The sequence below is a fragment of the Crotalus tigris genome, unplaced genomic scaffold (genome assembly GCF_016545835.1).
Source record: "Crotalus tigris isolate CLP2741 ecotype Arizona unplaced genomic scaffold, ASM1654583v1 scf7180000020347.5012614909:4044961, whole genome shotgun sequence".
Taxonomy (NCBI): Eukaryota; Metazoa; Chordata; class Lepidosauria; order Squamata; family Viperidae; genus Crotalus; species Crotalus tigris.
The window spans coordinates 3,965,757-3,982,261 of record NW_024097978.1 but is presented as its reverse complement, the minus strand read 5'-3'; the positions used below and the strand labels follow the sequence as shown (position 1 = coordinate 3,982,261).

At 43.1% G+C, this 16,505-nt stretch overlaps 1 protein-coding gene across 1 annotated transcript; it reads right to left on the bottom strand.

The window, feature by feature from the left end:
* Positions 1-10,336: 10,336 nt before the first annotated feature.
* LOC120318684 lies at positions 10,337-13,856 on the bottom strand. Its single transcript, XM_039366660.1, has 11 exons — positions 13,100-13,856; positions 12,929-12,993; positions 12,627-12,717; positions 12,277-12,350; positions 12,063-12,126; positions 11,901-11,962; positions 11,636-11,699; positions 11,479-11,544; positions 11,199-11,342; positions 10,672-10,758; positions 10,337-10,413 (listed from the first exon to the last, which is right to left on the bottom strand). The coding sequence occupies exons 1-10, from the start codon at positions 13,121-13,123 to the stop codon at positions 10,681-10,683; spliced, it is 732 nt and encodes a 243-aa protein (XP_039222594.1). The 5' UTR covers positions 13,124-13,856; the 3' UTR covers positions 10,337-10,413; positions 10,672-10,680.
* Positions 13,857-16,505: the final 2,649 nt, after the last annotated feature.

Sequence of the window (16,505 nt, the reverse complement as noted above, 5' to 3'; positions counted from 1 at the left end):
TGTTTGCTGTTTCTGAGACCTAATGCTAATTGTTGTTTAAATTGTCCTGGCCCAGAATTGTTCCTCATCCTGTTAGTTCCCTTTCTTTTCTGCTTCGCTGGCAGAATGTAATGGCTGGTCTTTACATTTTCTTCAGCTGGCAGGCCAAACCTTTACATTTATTATTTAACCTTATGTCAAGATTGAGCTAGACTAGTACAGGTAGTCCTCAACCTCCTACAGTTTACTTAGTGACCGTTTAAAGTTATGACAACAGCAAAAAAGTGACTTATGACCATTTTTCACACTTATAGTGTGACGTGATCAAACGTTAGATCCTTGGCATACTTATGTTCATACTTATGACTCTTGCTGTGTCCTAAGGTCACGTGTTCACCTTTTGCAACAGGTTGAAAAGCAAAATCAATGCAGAAGCCAGATTCATTTAACCTCCATGTAACCAACTGGATAACCCAGTATAATTTTGCAGGGTTCTTCGTTTCCTCTCAATACACTCTACTAAAACAACGGCTTAGTAAAGGTGGGAAAGAGCTATAGCCATTCGCACTTCTTTAATTTATATCAACATGACATCTTAGATTCTCTTTTTTATCATGCCTTTCTCTGTTTTGTAGGATATTATGGTAAAACAGTAGCTGCTCAGTCATGGTATTTAGTGGATTTAGCAAACGAGTGGACTTTATGAGAAGAATCGTGGAAATGGCAAGTAGCGGGTTTTCCATAGTTGTTAGTGACAGACCTATTGCATTCTGGCCCTTGTTGTTGTTATCACATGGCAATAACATCGGAGAATGCACTGATTGAAATAACAGCTCTGGTGTCTCTTAAAACTCAAACTTTTCTTCTGCATTTATGCATTCTTTGCCTCCTAGGACTTCTGATAAAGGAGGATTCGTTCTTCTGTTATTGTATTTCATTTTGACAACCCATCCTTACTATACAATATTTGTGTAGCTCGGTTACTGTGGTCAGCGGCCTAGAGGAGTGCTTGAGTGGCATTTGGATGTGGGGAACTTGGAAAATGCTGAAAAGTTGGGAGTTATCTCTAGATAATCAATAAAGCTTTTTCTATTTCAATATATATAGGTACCCATTTGCAATATGACTTTTGGCAGTAAATAATAATTAACATTAATCATTGCAATATTGTCGGCATCATCAACGACCAAAATACGCATCACATCTGAGGCAACTCATGTGTCTACATTCACAGCCCCCTGAAAAACATCCTGGACCAAGGGAGCTTTTATCATTTACGGTGGACATGTGATAAAGTAAAGAAATATTGGAGTAGGATTTCTATTCTAATACAGAAAATTCTGAAAGTGAATATAAAGGTAAAAGCAGAAACTGTTCTTTCTGGCTTAATGGAAAAAAGACTTGGAAAAAAAGATGGAACTTCAATGTTATATACGTTGATGGTAGCCAGACTACTTTATGTACAAAAAGGGAAGGACATTTCGATCTCCACAATGGAGGAATGGTTGCAAAAGTTGATGGAGGTAGCAGAGATGGCTAAATTGACTCCTTTGATGAAAACAACAACAACACATGAGTACTTTTTTTTCAACTTGGAAACCCCTTCTTCACTTCTGGAATTCTAGGAGGTTGGACTAAAAGATCTCCAAGGTCCCTTCCAACTCTGTCATTCTGTTAAATTCAGCTTCTAAGTGACTTTTATGGCCTCTGATAAATATCTTTTTGGGGTTTTATCTTCCAGCCTATTATTAAATGGTAAATATAGAATCTTTCTTCTGTAAGTAAACTCGTATTCCAAAAATGTTTCCAGGTTGGTTATTTATTTTAAGATGTATATTGCAAGACATCATCAGTGCTCCTTGTCTATAGAAGAAATAGCCCTCCAAATTACAGGAAGTCCTCAACTTACAACTGTTCATTTAGTGACCATTCGAAGTTACAACGTCACTGAAAAAAGTGACATATGTTCGTTTCTCACAGTTACCCCCTTTGCAGCATCCCCATGATTCTGTGATCAAAATTCAGATGCTTGGCAACTGGTTCATACTTATGACCGCTGCTGTGTCCCAAGGTCATGTCACCTCCTTTTGTGACCTTCTGACAAGCAAAGTCAATGGGGAAGCCAGATTCACTTAACAACCAGGTTACTCGCTTATGAACTGGAGTGATTCACTTAATAACTGTGGCAAGAAAGGTCATAAAATGGGGCAAAATTCCATTAACAAATGTCTCTCTTGACAACAGAAATTTTAGGCTCCATTGTGGTTGTAAGTCGAGCACTACTTGTACTTTTGGTTGGGAAGTTGACATGTGTTTGCCTGTGCCAGATGAAATTGGTGCCTCTCTGTAAGCGGTCAGATTGCAGTCGCTGTCAGGCCACCATTTACATGGAGAGAAATGGCCAGTCTGGGAGTTGCGCTCACCTCTCCAGAGAAAATCGGTTAGAGGGGTTGAATTGCAGAGCTGTATGCAAATGCGGTTTTGTAGATGGAGATGCACAGAGGATAATACTGATAATCTTTCATATCTTTAAAAAAAGAGTAATAGCATTTGGCACCTAATACCAGTCTGGAATTAAGACGGTAAGTCTTACTGGGGATTAAGTAGGACATCATGTGACCAAACCTATTCTACAATGGTGTTTGCAGCGGTCATTAAATGAAAGCTGCAGTCGTTAAGTGTACCCATTTTTCAGAATGGGCATTTTTTACCAGATATTGGTAGTCAACGCCAGCAAAACATTGTAAGCTGTAGTCACGTGATTGTGGGATGCTACAAAAAGCTCTGAATGTGATCTGGTTGCTGATTGCCCACAATGTAATTGTATGAGTGCAGATGGGGGAGAGGGCAAATATCAAGCCTTTGAATCCAAGCCCTAAATACCTTATATTCTTATTCTTAGTAAACGTGAAGCAACACATCTTTTTCAATGGAAAATGTAGTACCAATTAACAAGGTTACTGAGAAGAGAATAACAAAGCAAGGTATGCAATGTTGCCATTCACATGATCATTTTTATTTACAGTTTAATTGAAATCACTGGCATGGAAATTGTTCACGTCTGGATAGGACATACACTTTCCTTGCCATTTTAGCTGTCCCATTTGTGTATTTATATACGGTATTTTGCTAGTGTGTGCAACAAGCTAGCATGAGTACAGGTACAGGTGTTACTGTTGTAGAATTCAAAGACTTGAGTCAGCTCTTTCCTGGAAAGGGAAGTTTATTGCGCAGGTTCAGAGAGCCATCATGGCTAAAGAATCTGAACCCAGATTGTACATTGATGACCATTTTTATAACCCTTCTGGCGGGGGTTATTTTCAGGTCACATTACATTCTATAGGTCCTTATTCTAACATAGAAAAACTACTAGACAGATCTATAATCGATGGCTCCTCGTTTACATTGGAATGTTTTTAGCAATCAGCAATATATCAAGTGTTAAGCAATTTAGATACACCATGTGACAAGCAGTTAGTAATATATCATGTGCAGAGCTGGGAACAGGATGTCTGGCCATCCTAAATTTAAGAGTTGTCTTGTAAGCAAAACAAACCTCCCTTTCATACACATTCTTTGGTGGGCCATCTGCTTTTTACCCATATTCTTTGTCGGACCATCAGTATTTTTCCAGGTACCACTTTATTCCCCCCTGATGAGACTTATCTCATCTATGCAGATAAGTTTCATTCCATAACACTTGGGTCTGATGTATGTATGTTGTTATACTCTTGTCTCTGGAATTCCCACATGTGAAGAACCACCCTTTAGGTAACCATATGTTTGCATACCCAAAAGACACTGTTTGGAAAGATGTGCAATTTAGCCTTTCTTGGCTCACTTTCAGGCAATGAGGTGAAGGTGTATTCTGCTCACACCCTGTGATATGTGCACATTGTAAGTCTTCTGGAATGGCTACTTTAGGAGTATGTAAAGCTAAAGCATCAGTGGGTAGAAACTTGGAAATGTGACCCCAGCTGTACATTGTTTCATAGCCTATGTGTTCTTTAAACTCGTGGTGACTGAACTCCTTGGCTGCTGTGACAGGAACACATACTGGTATTAAATATGTGGACAGCAGATTCTCCATGTCATATGCTTCAGAAAGGCAAAAATCAGTTGTGTTGGCTAGTTTAGCCAATTGGACCCACAAATTATATTGCATCCTTGACTCCAATGGATGGGGCATATCCTTATTCTGATGGGACCTTCTGCTTCGTTTTCCCTCTGGGCGCTTCCTCGGGGGTCGTTGGATAGTAACTCCTAATTCCCCCGGGATTACATGTACGATGCAAGTCCCCTTCCATCCCGTCTTCAACTGCGAGACTAGGGTGACCCGCTCCCATCCCCAGAATAAAGGAGGCCCACACTTCAGAGTAACAGGAGGAGGAGGCTTCTTTAACTATTCTGTCAAATGCTTGGGGAAATTGACAAGGATGAGGCCAGATAGCATTCCAGCATTCTGGGGAAAATCCAATAGGGGGTGACCTTTACAAGTGCCCGTGCCTATAGCATAAGATTGGATAAGGCATGGAGCTTCTTCTGGCTTGCTCCATTGGCCTAAATTAGAAAGACAAACATTATTACATGCAACAATAGTACTATATAAAAGCAGAAGGAAGCCTTTCATCCTTTCTTCTCCCGTGCGTAGAAAGCCAGCTTCCGGGTGTGGCTTAGCAGGGGGTTGAATTTCAGCCAGACAGCCGTAGATATATGTGCAGGATACACTTGTGCTAATACAATATCTGGTTTACAAACAATAAAATATTCATTAAACATACTAAACACGTTTAAGAGTGAGTTTGGTGGGAACCTTGGGGTCCCTATTCACTGTCCACAGAGGTTCTGCAGCTGCTTTAACTCTGGTCCAGTGAATCCAAGATTTAGATTCTGCAATCTTTATTGCTAAAGGAGAGGCCATTATTACTTCATAAGGTCCTTTTCATCTCCCCTCCAGTTGTTCATGTTTCCAATGTTTTACCCACACCTTATCCCCTGGTTTAAAGGGATGACATCTTGTTATTAGTTTAGAAGGTGTTTGTTCAACAACATAGTCCCTAAGTTTTTCCACTTGCTTATTCAGTTCCCCCATACTCCCCGCTGATGGCCCTTTACAATGCATAACTGAAACCTTTGCTGGCTTTTGTACTGCATCGAGAAGATGCTTTATCAAGTGTCCATGTAACCCATGTTTGCCAGCCGAATCCCTGAATCCCCTCTCCTTATACACAGCACCATGAGCATGCAGAGTTAGAAAAGCATATTTTAAGTCTAAACATTCAAAGTTTCCCCTTCAGCTCTTTCCAATGCCCTAATTAATGCCCATAATTCTGCTACTTGAGTAATGCAGCTTGCTCCTAGCGGACTACTTTCTACCACTTCCTCATCATTCACAATCGCATATCCAGAAACCCTCCTCCCATCCTTCATGTAACTCGAGCCGTCTGTATACCAATTCAGGGCAGCAAGCAGTTGTGTTCTGAATCCACTTCTGTGGGCAATAGGGTGGCAGGGTTTAGCCGGTTAGACACCACTAATTTCACTTGAGGATTTTCAATCATCATCGCCTGATACTTAAAAAGCCTTTGACTGCTGATCCACAAATGCCCTTTATTATCCAAGATAGAATGAACTGCATGAGGGGTGTGGACACTTATGGGACATGAGAAGGTCAATTTATTACAGTCCTGTAAAAGGACTGCTATAGCAGCAAGAACCTTCAGGCAATGTGGCCAGCCTTGGGCAACCCCATCTAATTGCTTAGATAAGTAAGCCACCGGGCGTTGCCACTGTCCTAATTGTTGAGTTAACACCCCCAAGGCAACATTCTTCCTGGTATCAACATACAAATTGAAAGGCTTTTCTAAGTTAGGCAAGGCTAAAGCTGGAGCTGATGTGAGGGCTCGTTTCACTTCCCTAAAGGCATTGTTTTGTTCTCCCTCCCATTCAAAAGCAAACAACGGCTGGCTAGCCTTGTGAATAGGAATCGTGAAAAAAAAGCATCTTTCAAATCCACAACTGAAAACCACTTTGCTATGAACAAGTGTATACCTCCTTTAGGCTTCCTGATTAAAATTGTCCACACTTGATAAGAAATGCTAACCCCCAAATGTCAATTTTAGATAAAAATGCCACTGGCTGCCTTTCCCCCCCCCACGCACACACTTCTGGGTCAAAACCTTCTCCAACCTTTGTCCTTGGTTATAAATAAATTACCTAGCAAAGAACCAACAAAGGAAAGCTCACCAAACCCTGTTTGCATTTATTAACACAAGCTCTTTTTCTAACAGTTTTGCATACAAATCTTTACTCAAAACAGCACAGCTATTTATAATCCCAAATTTTTCTCAACTTCGTTCTAACTTCACACAAAAAAAAATAAAAAAGTTTAATAAGATATTCTGAGTTACTGAAAGTTTTTTTTTTCTAAACTCTAGTATTGCTTTTAATATAAAGTTAGTCAAATCCCAATTTAATCAAATTCCATTCAGATGGAAACAGATTTCCATTAAATTTCCATTAAATAGGGAGAACATTTACAAATCTAAGCAAACTCTTTTGGTTGATATTAAACAATTTAAACTCAAAAATTTCCAAAAAAAAAGTTGTCCGTGTCCAACAATTACTGACTCCTCTTTTGAATAGAAAAAAATTGCAAAAGTGGGCATTACATTTTCACAGCCACCCAACCTTTCTCAAACCTGAATTCTAAGCAGAGAAAAAGTTCTTTCTCCTTTCTCTCTCTATCTCTCTCCCTCTCAAAGCAACACAGCCAGGAAAAAGCAAGGGGGGAAAGGGGGTTGTGTCTGCAGATAGAGTTTGAAAAGGCATTAACACACTAACATTTGCAAAAGGGAGAGAGCAGAATAGGCAAGAAAATGGTATAGGATTTCCTGCCTGAGCAGGTAACTTTGGGCTGTTCTTAAGAGGGAGAGAAAAAAATAAATAAATAAACAAACACATCTTTCTTCACTTTGTTTGTTGGCCAGACAAACAGAGTGAGGTTATTTCTTTTTTTTTTGTATCTTCTTTTCTCTTGAGGTTAGTAATAGTCATATTTACTTCACACACAAAGACTCTGCTTTCAAATCTACAACTGACCTTCCTGCTCCAGTATCCACCAAAAACGTTGTCTGTTTGCCCCCTATATTTAAAGTAACCAATGACTCAGGGGGGGCTTCCTCCAAGCCAGGTCCTCGTCAATCTGACCCGTTAGTTCCTGCCAAGCCAATTCCCTCAATCTCCTGTCTCTATTCCAATGTCTCCCATTCCTCAGACCATCTCTTACATTCCCTGGACCATCTCTCACATTCCTTGGAGCCCCTCTCTGCCCTCTACCCATGAAGGGGGAGTGCATGGGGGGCCCACTGCCAACACCTCCACATCCTCTGCCTTCTCTTCCTCTCCAACCTCTACCTCGCATCTGCCTTCTTGGACATTCTCTTTGCCAATGACCTTCCTCCTTGCAATTAGCACACTGGTTGGTCCCAGCATGATCCCTCCTTGCAATGCCACCGCCAACAACTCAATTTTCTTATGCCTTCTAGCATCTCTTTCCTGTTTTTCCACCTTATCCCTATTAACAAACACTTTCCTAGCCACCTCCAACAATTCTGTAGTATTCTTTCCTAATGCTCCTTCTAACCTCTGCAACTTCTTTCTTATATCTTCATAACTCTGTGCTATGAACCTCTCATTCAACATTCGCACATTGTCTGCACTCCTTGGATCAACCTGTGTATAAAGCTCATAAGCCTCAATCAGCCTTTGCAAAAAACTTTCCGGACTTTCATCTGCCTCCTGCATCACAAAAGACGGCTTTAACACATTCACTGAAGGCTTTCCAGCCTTGCAAAGAGCCTCTACTACTAAATTCTGATATTCCTTTAACAAAGTCATGTGTGCTGGATTTTGTGTATTCCATTCAGGGTCCTTTTCTGGTGCCCTGGCTTCCATCTCTGGCTGTATATCCCGCACAGCCGGCAACCTATCCTTCAAACACTGCCTAACAGCAGCCTTCCACTTCTCCCTTTCCTCGGGAGTCAACAAAATATTCAACAATTGCTGTACATCCTGCCACGTCCTCTTTACTTACTTCTCCCCTCACATTTACAGAGAGACCTTCCAAATCCCCTTCCTCCTTGGGGGCTGACAGCCTCCCCCTTTCTGTTTTCGTCTCACAGCTGGCTGCCTTTCTTCGGACACAGCAGGGGCAATCAGCCCTTCCTCCGGCAGAGCGGCTGCTGCCGCAGCCGGCACTGGGGGGGGAGGGGGAGAAAGGTGGAACGTAGGGAGGAGGTCTGAGAATGAACTCCTCTACCTCCATCCTTATCTCCTTCTTAGCATCTGACACCTTAGTTTCTGAAATCTTCACATCTTTCACTCTTTTAGTTTGTACTTGAAGCTTTTTTTTCTTTGGGTCTAGCCACACACAAACGAACCATTTCACCCTGACATTGCAATAACTCATCAGCTCGTCCTGCTACTGCATCCCCCCACTGATCTATATACTGAAATTGGTTAGGATAGTTTTCTTAAAAGTCTCCTCTGGGGGCCACCCCACATCCATACTACGCCCCCCCATCCTAACACACTGCCAATGACCTACAGCGCCGGCGGTCACTAGTAGGGAATGCACTGGCTTAACCACCCACACAACCTAACACGGACTTCATTAGGATCGCCGTCCCAAGTCCAGGGGAGTGATCAGGCCCCCTCTTCTATCTTCAAGTGAGATAGGTACCATTACTTTAAACACATACTCGCCTGCCTTGTAGTTACACCCATCCTGGCCAGGAGTTGGTTCAGACTTCCTTTCCTTTCCCAAAGGGTTCTTGGACTGGCCTTCAGTACTGTCGGCTCTGCTGATAAGCCACAGCTGTCTCCTGGAGGAAACAAACCCCCATGGCGCCTGGAGAATTGTTCAGAGATGGCTTACCAGCAGGTCCGAAGGGTCCAGCCGTCCTCAGCGAAATATCGCCTCACTCAAGCTTTTCCCGGCCAATGCACCAGAAAATGTTGTAGAATTCAAAGACTTGAGTCAGCTCTTTCCAGGAAAGGGAAGTTTATTGCGCAGGTTCAGAGAGCCATCATGGCTAAAGAATCTGAATCCAGATTGTACATTGATGACCATTTTTATAACCCTTCTGGCGGGGGTTATTTTCAGGTCACATTACATTCTATAGGTCCTTATTCTAACATAGAAAAACTACTAGACAGATCTATAATCGATAGCTCCTCGTTTACATTGGAATGTTTTTAGCAATCAGCAATATATCAAGTGTTAAGCAATTTAGATACACCATGTGACAAGCAGTTAGTAATATATCATGTGCAGAGCTGGGAACAGGATGTCTGGCCATCCTAAATTTAAGAGTTGTCTTGTAAGCAAAACAAACCTCCCTTTCATACACATTCTTTGGTGGGCCATCTGCTTTTTACCCATGTTCTTTGTCGGACCATCAGTATTTTTCCAGGTACCACTTTATTACTATCTTAACAACTGCAGTGATCTGCTTAACAACTGTGGGAAGAAAGGTCGTAAAATGGGGCAAAAGTCACTAAACAAATGTTGTATTTAAAAGATAAATTTGTGGATCAATTGTGGTAAGTTGAGGACTACTTGCGCGTAGCTAAGGAACCTCTGGAAGTGTCAGGTTTCCATTAATATTGTAAGTGAATACTAATCACTGTATCCCATAGAACGGAGGAAAAAATACGAGAAAACAGACAAAGAAGTTTGCTGAAATTCTGCATTTAATGAAAAGTTTGTTATTCCTAACAAAAGTGTAATGAAACTAGGTTTAAACTAAATTAGCAGATATAAAGAATTTTTTAGTTTTATTCTCAAACAACAAGAACAAAAACAAGAAGATGCACAACAACAACAAGTACAACAAAAAGAATTACAACAATAACATTAACAAGACGCAGGAACTTCCTCGTTGGAAAGTGGCTCCTCGCAGGGCTTCGCCGCTGGGGCTGATTCCGCCGTCCGTCTATATGCAGATAGAATATCAGAACAGAATACCAAGAGTTGGAAGGGACCTTGGAGGTCTTCTAGTCCAACCCCCTAGTCATGAGTGCATTGTTCCCAGCATGGCCTCCATTTGTCTGCTGTGCTCAATTGCCAGCTTCTGGTGCAGCCCATCAAGAAAGGCAAGACTGCCTCCTCGTGAGTGAAAGAACCGCCCTTTGCTGCTCCTGCCTTTTCTCTTCCCTAGTTGTTCTCGGATAGTGCAGAAAGCAGTTCCTGCTCAAAGCTAACCATCTGCAGCTACCCGGAAGTCTCAGGGCTCTCCTGCTGCAGCTGTGCTTCAGCCAAATCACTCTCCGCTGGCTGCTCAGAGGCATTGGCCAACTCACCTCCTGATGTGCCTGGGACTGGTTCATCCTCCTCCGATCTGCCTTCTGGAGAGGCATCTGGGGAAGCGTCTGGGGGAGGAATCAAAGGCTATTCTTAGTACCACACTCTTTCTATAAAAGTATACAAACTTTGTTCTTTCTGGAGTTACTTTTGATACTTTTTGTGGGGTATCAAAAGTAAGGAGAGGGTTGCCATTTCCTTCTCCAGTGGACCACGTTATGTCAGCACTCTGCACTATGACCTGTCTGACTTGGGTGACCCTGCCCGTCAGAGCTCATTGTTTCCTTGAGCAAGGCATTGATCCACAAAGAGGCTAAAATAGGTACCTCTTTTAATTAGAGACTGAGGTCCAGGGAGTCCTCCTCCAGGCTGCTGACATTGTCCAGCGAGGCTTCCCCTTCTTCGGGAGAATCCTGTGAATGACAATGATGACTTTTTATCCATCAGTGAAAGGAGACTCAGAATTCCTAAAAGGGGCCCGATTGATTTGGGATTCCCATCAGAAACAATGCTTCTGTTGCAATCCCCACTCCCACCCACTCTGCCCGTTAAAGCCCTGCCTGGAAACAGCAGGTTGCTGGAGAGGATGATGCAGAAAAATGAAAGGGATAAACAGGGTGGGCCATATCTATTTAGGACCCCAGTCCACTGAATTGGCCCTTCCCTTCTGGTTTGCAGTAAATCAATCGCAACACAGCTTGGGTGCTTCTAGTTAGCCTAAGTACCTTGTCCCAAGGGCCAGGTGTCACCTTTATCCACTGCCCAGAGCTCTCCAGCACAGTTCACTCAGATTAGGAGAACTGAATAGAGGGACTCTATCCCTCCCCAAGAGAAAACACTTTGTCTGTCTTACCCACGGACTGGACGAAAGGCTGGCCTCCGAAGCCTCTGCAGCCTGCTCCCAGCTTCCCTCAGACTCCTCATCCAAGAGGGCAGAAATGGAGTCAAAATCCTCCAGGCTGTTGTTCCGGGAGCCCACCAGGACTTCCATCGAATCCTGCAAATGACAGTATCGAGGATAAATCCTAAGCTTTCTGCATCCCAATAAGATTGCTAAAGGATAGGGTGCATTCAGGCCCTGTGCGCCAACAGCAAGAGAGCCTCCATCGGCCCCATTGCCAAGACTTTCTTACCTCCGAAGTATGCGTCTTCTCCCCAGTAGGAGAGAGCTGCTCCTCCGCCGGCTGGTCTTCTTCGTCCTGAAATAAAAAGGCAAAGATTCTGTCTGTTGGCATCTCCACAGAGACAATGGTTCTTCGTTTAGTGGGGTAGAAGTTGTTCGCGCCTTACCGATTCTCTGCAGGTCTCTGATCTGGGGGGAAGTCGCGGCCTCCAGTGCTCTTCCTTTTCCTCTCTGGGGAGAGAAACGAAGGAGCCAAACATCAAAAACAGCCATGGGCCCTTTTTTAAAAAGTGGTGACGTGGAGGCTCTAAGAACCCTTCCAGCTGGCCTGCCAAGGAGATTGGCCTTTGATTCTTCCTTTAGCAGAAGCAGAGGCAGAGGGCAGAGATGCCTCCTCTCTGCAAAGGCTTCACCCTCTGAGGTGTTACCTACCTTGATAGGCAGGCACTGCTTTCCTCCTGCACCTCTCTTGGTCGGTATTCTTCCGAAGGATCCTGAAATAACAATGCAAATATTACAAATGTTGGCATATCAACAAATCCACAGCGAAAGGGCTTCTGCCATTACCATGGTGAGGAGCTGGTCTGGGCTTACCGACTCAGTGCAGGTCTCCCAGATGGTTGAGAGCCGCGGCCTCCACTTCGCTATCTTCTCATTTCTAGGGAGAGAATGAAGGGCCAAAGATCAAAACTAGCCATGTGATGCCTCCCCCCTGCCTCTGCAAAAGTTTCTTCTAGCCCTTCTCTTTAGGGCTTTACTGCGGCTGCCTTTTAGGGGGCTTCAGAATAATTCATCTGCGAACACCTACCTCACTGAAATGAGAACTGGCATCACCTCTTCCTTCCTGGGGCTCCGGGCGGTGGCACGAACACCCATCAAACCCTGCAAGTAACAATTGAAAGTATAAATTAAAAGTCCCCTGCATGTTGTGGAACGTTTATCTTCCCCAGGAGGGAAAGACTGCATTCAACAGGGAAAGACAAAGCAGATCATGGAAGATTTGGCTGATAGGAAGCCATCAAGATCTTTCCATGAATCCAAAAGGCTCCTCTTGCTTTTGCTAGGCTGGCCAGTTTCCCCCAAGTGAGAATTCCTCCCTTTCCCCATCCGGTTATGAGGGATGAGCCCTGACTGGCCATGTCGCAGAAGCATCCTTACCCCTTGGGAGGAAGGCCTGCGTCCATCGGACACACGAATCTGTGTCTGCCATTCTCCCTTCTGGTCCGCCTGTTCATGTGCCTCGTCAGTTCTGACCGAAAGAAAAAGATGACATGTCAAAAAATATCCATCTAGCTCTGCCTCTCCTTTCTAAGACCAGCCAGCCAGTCAGCCTTCCCATCTTTTGGCCTCTGCAAGCCGCTTGCCGAGAGAAAGCCATCTTGGGGAGAGGCTGTTAGAGACCCTGCAGTCCATCAGTGTTGCCCCACCATGCCCAGGGTTTGAGGAGAAGGGGGTGGTACCTGTCAGGAGGCACAGGAATGTCCTTCCTGCAGCAGAAGAGCGCCGAACATCTTTTCCAGATGTTCTGTGAAGAAAAGAGAAATAGAGATGAGCCAGTCGGAAGAGTTGCGAAGCATGACTTTCTCCCCTACTACTGCCAGTTTCTTGGCAGCTGAGACGGCCACACTTACTCTAAAAAACCTCCGTACAGCCATGACCCCAAGCAGCTGTTTGTCCTTTCACTGCACGAAGGGAGAATGGGCAGTTGGGCCCTGGTTGGTGGCTTTTCAGGGAAACTGACAACCTCGTTGCCTCGGCAACTAGGTAAACAAGGGCCACATTCTAAACCTACCCAAGGAGGGCAGCTCACCTGGGTTTAGCAGTGTCTGGGCGGCCCGGTGGCTGACTCCTTTGGTGGCCTTTGGCCTCTTCCTTTCATGTGGGAACAGGAACAACAGAGAAGCACCATCATTGTGGCACAAAGCACAGAAGGAATCATACAATCCTAGGGTGTGGCTTTTAGACCAACCCCCTGCCCAAGGAAGGGCTCCTCACACAGGGTCTCCAGGGAGGGGAGGGGACATAGTGCACTCTCCCCTCGGGGCTGCGGAGGCTCTGATCATGTGCAGGGCTCGCGCTCCCCTTTCAGCTCCTCCCAAGCTGGACGTGTGCCAGTGGATGCCCCGCTTGACTGGGACATGGCTCCAATAAGGCTGGCCAGACGTGCATCACCTCCTCCCATGCCCTGGCTCAGGAAGGCCCAGGGCAGCCCCTCCTCTCCCCTTACAGATCTAACAGCTCTGAGGGTTTTCCCTAATAAAATACTATTATTTAATCGTTATAGGTAGTCCTCGATTTATGACTGCTTGCTTAATGACCATTTGAAATTATGAAGAACTGACCCAGAACTACTTATGACTTATTTTAATCATTATGGTGTCCGCATATCCCCACCTCCATGATCACATGGTCCCATTTTGGATTCTTGGCAACTGATTACCTTTAGAACTGTTTGCAGCGCCCCAGCGAACAATTAATGACTTCAGCATTCGCTTAACGACTACAGCATTTGCTTAACAACTACTCTAAAAATGTTGAAAATTTGGGTCCAGTCACATGATGCCTCGACTTGTGACTGCAGCAACTTACCACTGTAATTCAGGGCTCAATTTCAGTCTTACGTTGAGGACAACCTTTACTGGTAATGTGACTTCAGGCTCGAAGAGAAAAAAGTTAGAGATTTTTAATGACCAGGAGAGAGACTCTGTTCTTAAATCTCTTCTAAATAAATTTTGAAGCATTCGCTGCCCTAATAAATGGCGACGTTTCTTCTTTCTTCAGGAATGAGCTTGCTAGTAGCAAATATATTTTTTTTTCAATTTCCAAATATTATAAACTAGAAACAAAAACAAAAAATAAAGCCCAGGTTCAAAGTACCCAGCTTCACAACTTGTACTTCAGTTATAGTGAAATATTAAACCACATGCTTCACAGAAACAGAACAAATTTTTATTTTTTTTCATGTTTGCAGGTTTACTTCCGAAACATCTAATGTTTCACACAGTTTTTTTTTTCTTCCTCCAATGGGAGGATTCCAATTTATTTTCATATTTTAAATGCTGTCCTTGTATCCTCTTTGAGTTTATAAATATATCTAACTTTGATATGATGCCCCAAACAGGAACAAACGTAGTTAACGTCATGACTGTCTTTCTGAAGCATAGACTTCAGAGTTGTGAAGTGATTAGAGAAATTTCAATGGAAGGTAGAGGAAAACTATTGGAAGCAGGATCAAGTACACATATTGCAGGTAGTCTTCAATTTACAACAGATCATTTAGTGACCGTTGAAAGTTACAGCCCTGAAAAAAGTGATTTATGACGGTTTTTCACACTTACGACCTTACTAGTAGTCCCAGGATCATGTGATCAAAATTCAAATGTTTTCCAATTTGATAATAGTAATAGTAAATTATATCCACAGCATTCCTCTGGTCCACTAATTTTGTCATTTGTTCATACTTATGACTGTTGCTATGTCCGAAGGTCATGCGATCGCCTTTTGCAACAGTTTGAAAATCAAAATCCTTACAGAAGCCAGATTCACTTAACAACCCTGTTACTAACTTAACAACTTGATTCACTTAACAGCTGTGGCAAGAAAGATTGTAAATGTATAAACATAAACATGAATATAAACTAAGTGGAGGAACTCAGTGTTACTGTCCTTTGATTGATGAATCCAAGATCCAATCACCACTCACTGAATTTCTGGACAACAGAAATGGCCTCCTCCTTTCCCAACACAGGGCCTAAAAATCCGTCCTGAGCTGAGGAAGGTCTTTAGTCCCTGCGGTTTGTGCTGTTTTAGTCACCCCTCGGGCTGAGACAGGTAATATTGTCAATCGTTTCTACACTTTTTTCCAGTGAAGACAATTGCGGGCAAACACAAAATTCCATAAATAACTATAAATAGGATTATGGTGGTGATAAATACCAGGGCAAAAATAAGGAAAGGTAACAGGAAGGAATGGTTACACTGGATTTTTCCCGTTTGGGAGTAAATCTTTAAATCTCTGTTCCCATTCCCCCCCCCCTCTCTCTCTCTCTCTCTCTCTGTGTGTGTGTGTGTCCCTCTCTGCCTCTCTCCCCCCCCTCTCTCTGTGTTTATTTGTTTCGTATATGGCATATCGTTCACGCATTTGCAATATATATTTATATTTATACACAATATTTGTGTAGCTCGGTTATTGTGGTCAGCGGCCTAGAAGAGTGCTTGCGTGGCCTTTGGATGTGGGAAACTTGGAAAATGCTGAAAAGTTGGAAGTTATCGCTAGATAATCAATAAAACTTTTTCTATTTCAATATATATGTTTGTGTGTGTGTGTGTGTGTGTGTGTGTGTGTGTGTGTGTGTGTGTGTATGTGTAGTTCTTTTCAACCAGACATACCCTTCTGAGATTCGAACCTGGGCTGTCTGCATGTTAGGGAGCAGTATTAACCCCTAGGCCACAGGCTCTTTCTCACTTTTGCCAGCTGTGTTAGGGAGAGAAGAAACAGGGGAGGAGTTATCTGGAATGCTGTATATTACACCCTGTTGACCCAAATATGGGAGAGAGAAATCTTTTGCCTTGTATCAGCTCAAACTAGAGCCATCCATAGGCCGCAGGCGCAACTGAGACATCATGTACATTTCTAAAATTTGGATTGCTAGCAAAGAATTAAGGGAGAAGGTACCCATTAAGGTACCCATTAATTAAGGAATTAAGGTACCCATTTTAAATATGACTTTTGGCAGTAAATAATAATTAAAATTAATCATTGCAATATTATCGGCATCATCAATGACCAAAAAACACATCACACCAGAGGCAACTCATGTGTCTACATTCACAGCCCCCTGAAAAACATCCTGGACCAAGGGAGCTTTTATCATTTATGGTGGACATGTGATAAAGTAAAGAAATATTGGAGTAGGATTTATATTCTAATACAGAAAATTCTGAAAGTGAATATAAAGGTAAAAGCAGAAACTGTTCTTTCTGGCTTAATGGAAAAAAGACTTGGAAAAAAAGATGGAACTTCAGTGTTATATACAT

Bases quoted from the DNA above. Each gene is read 5' to 3' on its own strand.
- LOC120318684 (XM_039366660.1), bottom strand. From the start codon at position 13,123: ATGGCTGTACGGAGGTTTTTTAGA. The intron at 12,994-13,099 runs GTAAGTGTGGCC...TTTTCTTCACAG, and splicing joins CTGTACGGAGGTTTTTTAGA to AACATCTGGAAAAGATGTTC. The intron at 11,700-11,900 runs GTAGGTAACACC...TTCTCTCCCCAG, and splicing joins AGCAGTGCCTGCCTATCAAG to AGAGGAAAAGGAAGAGCACT.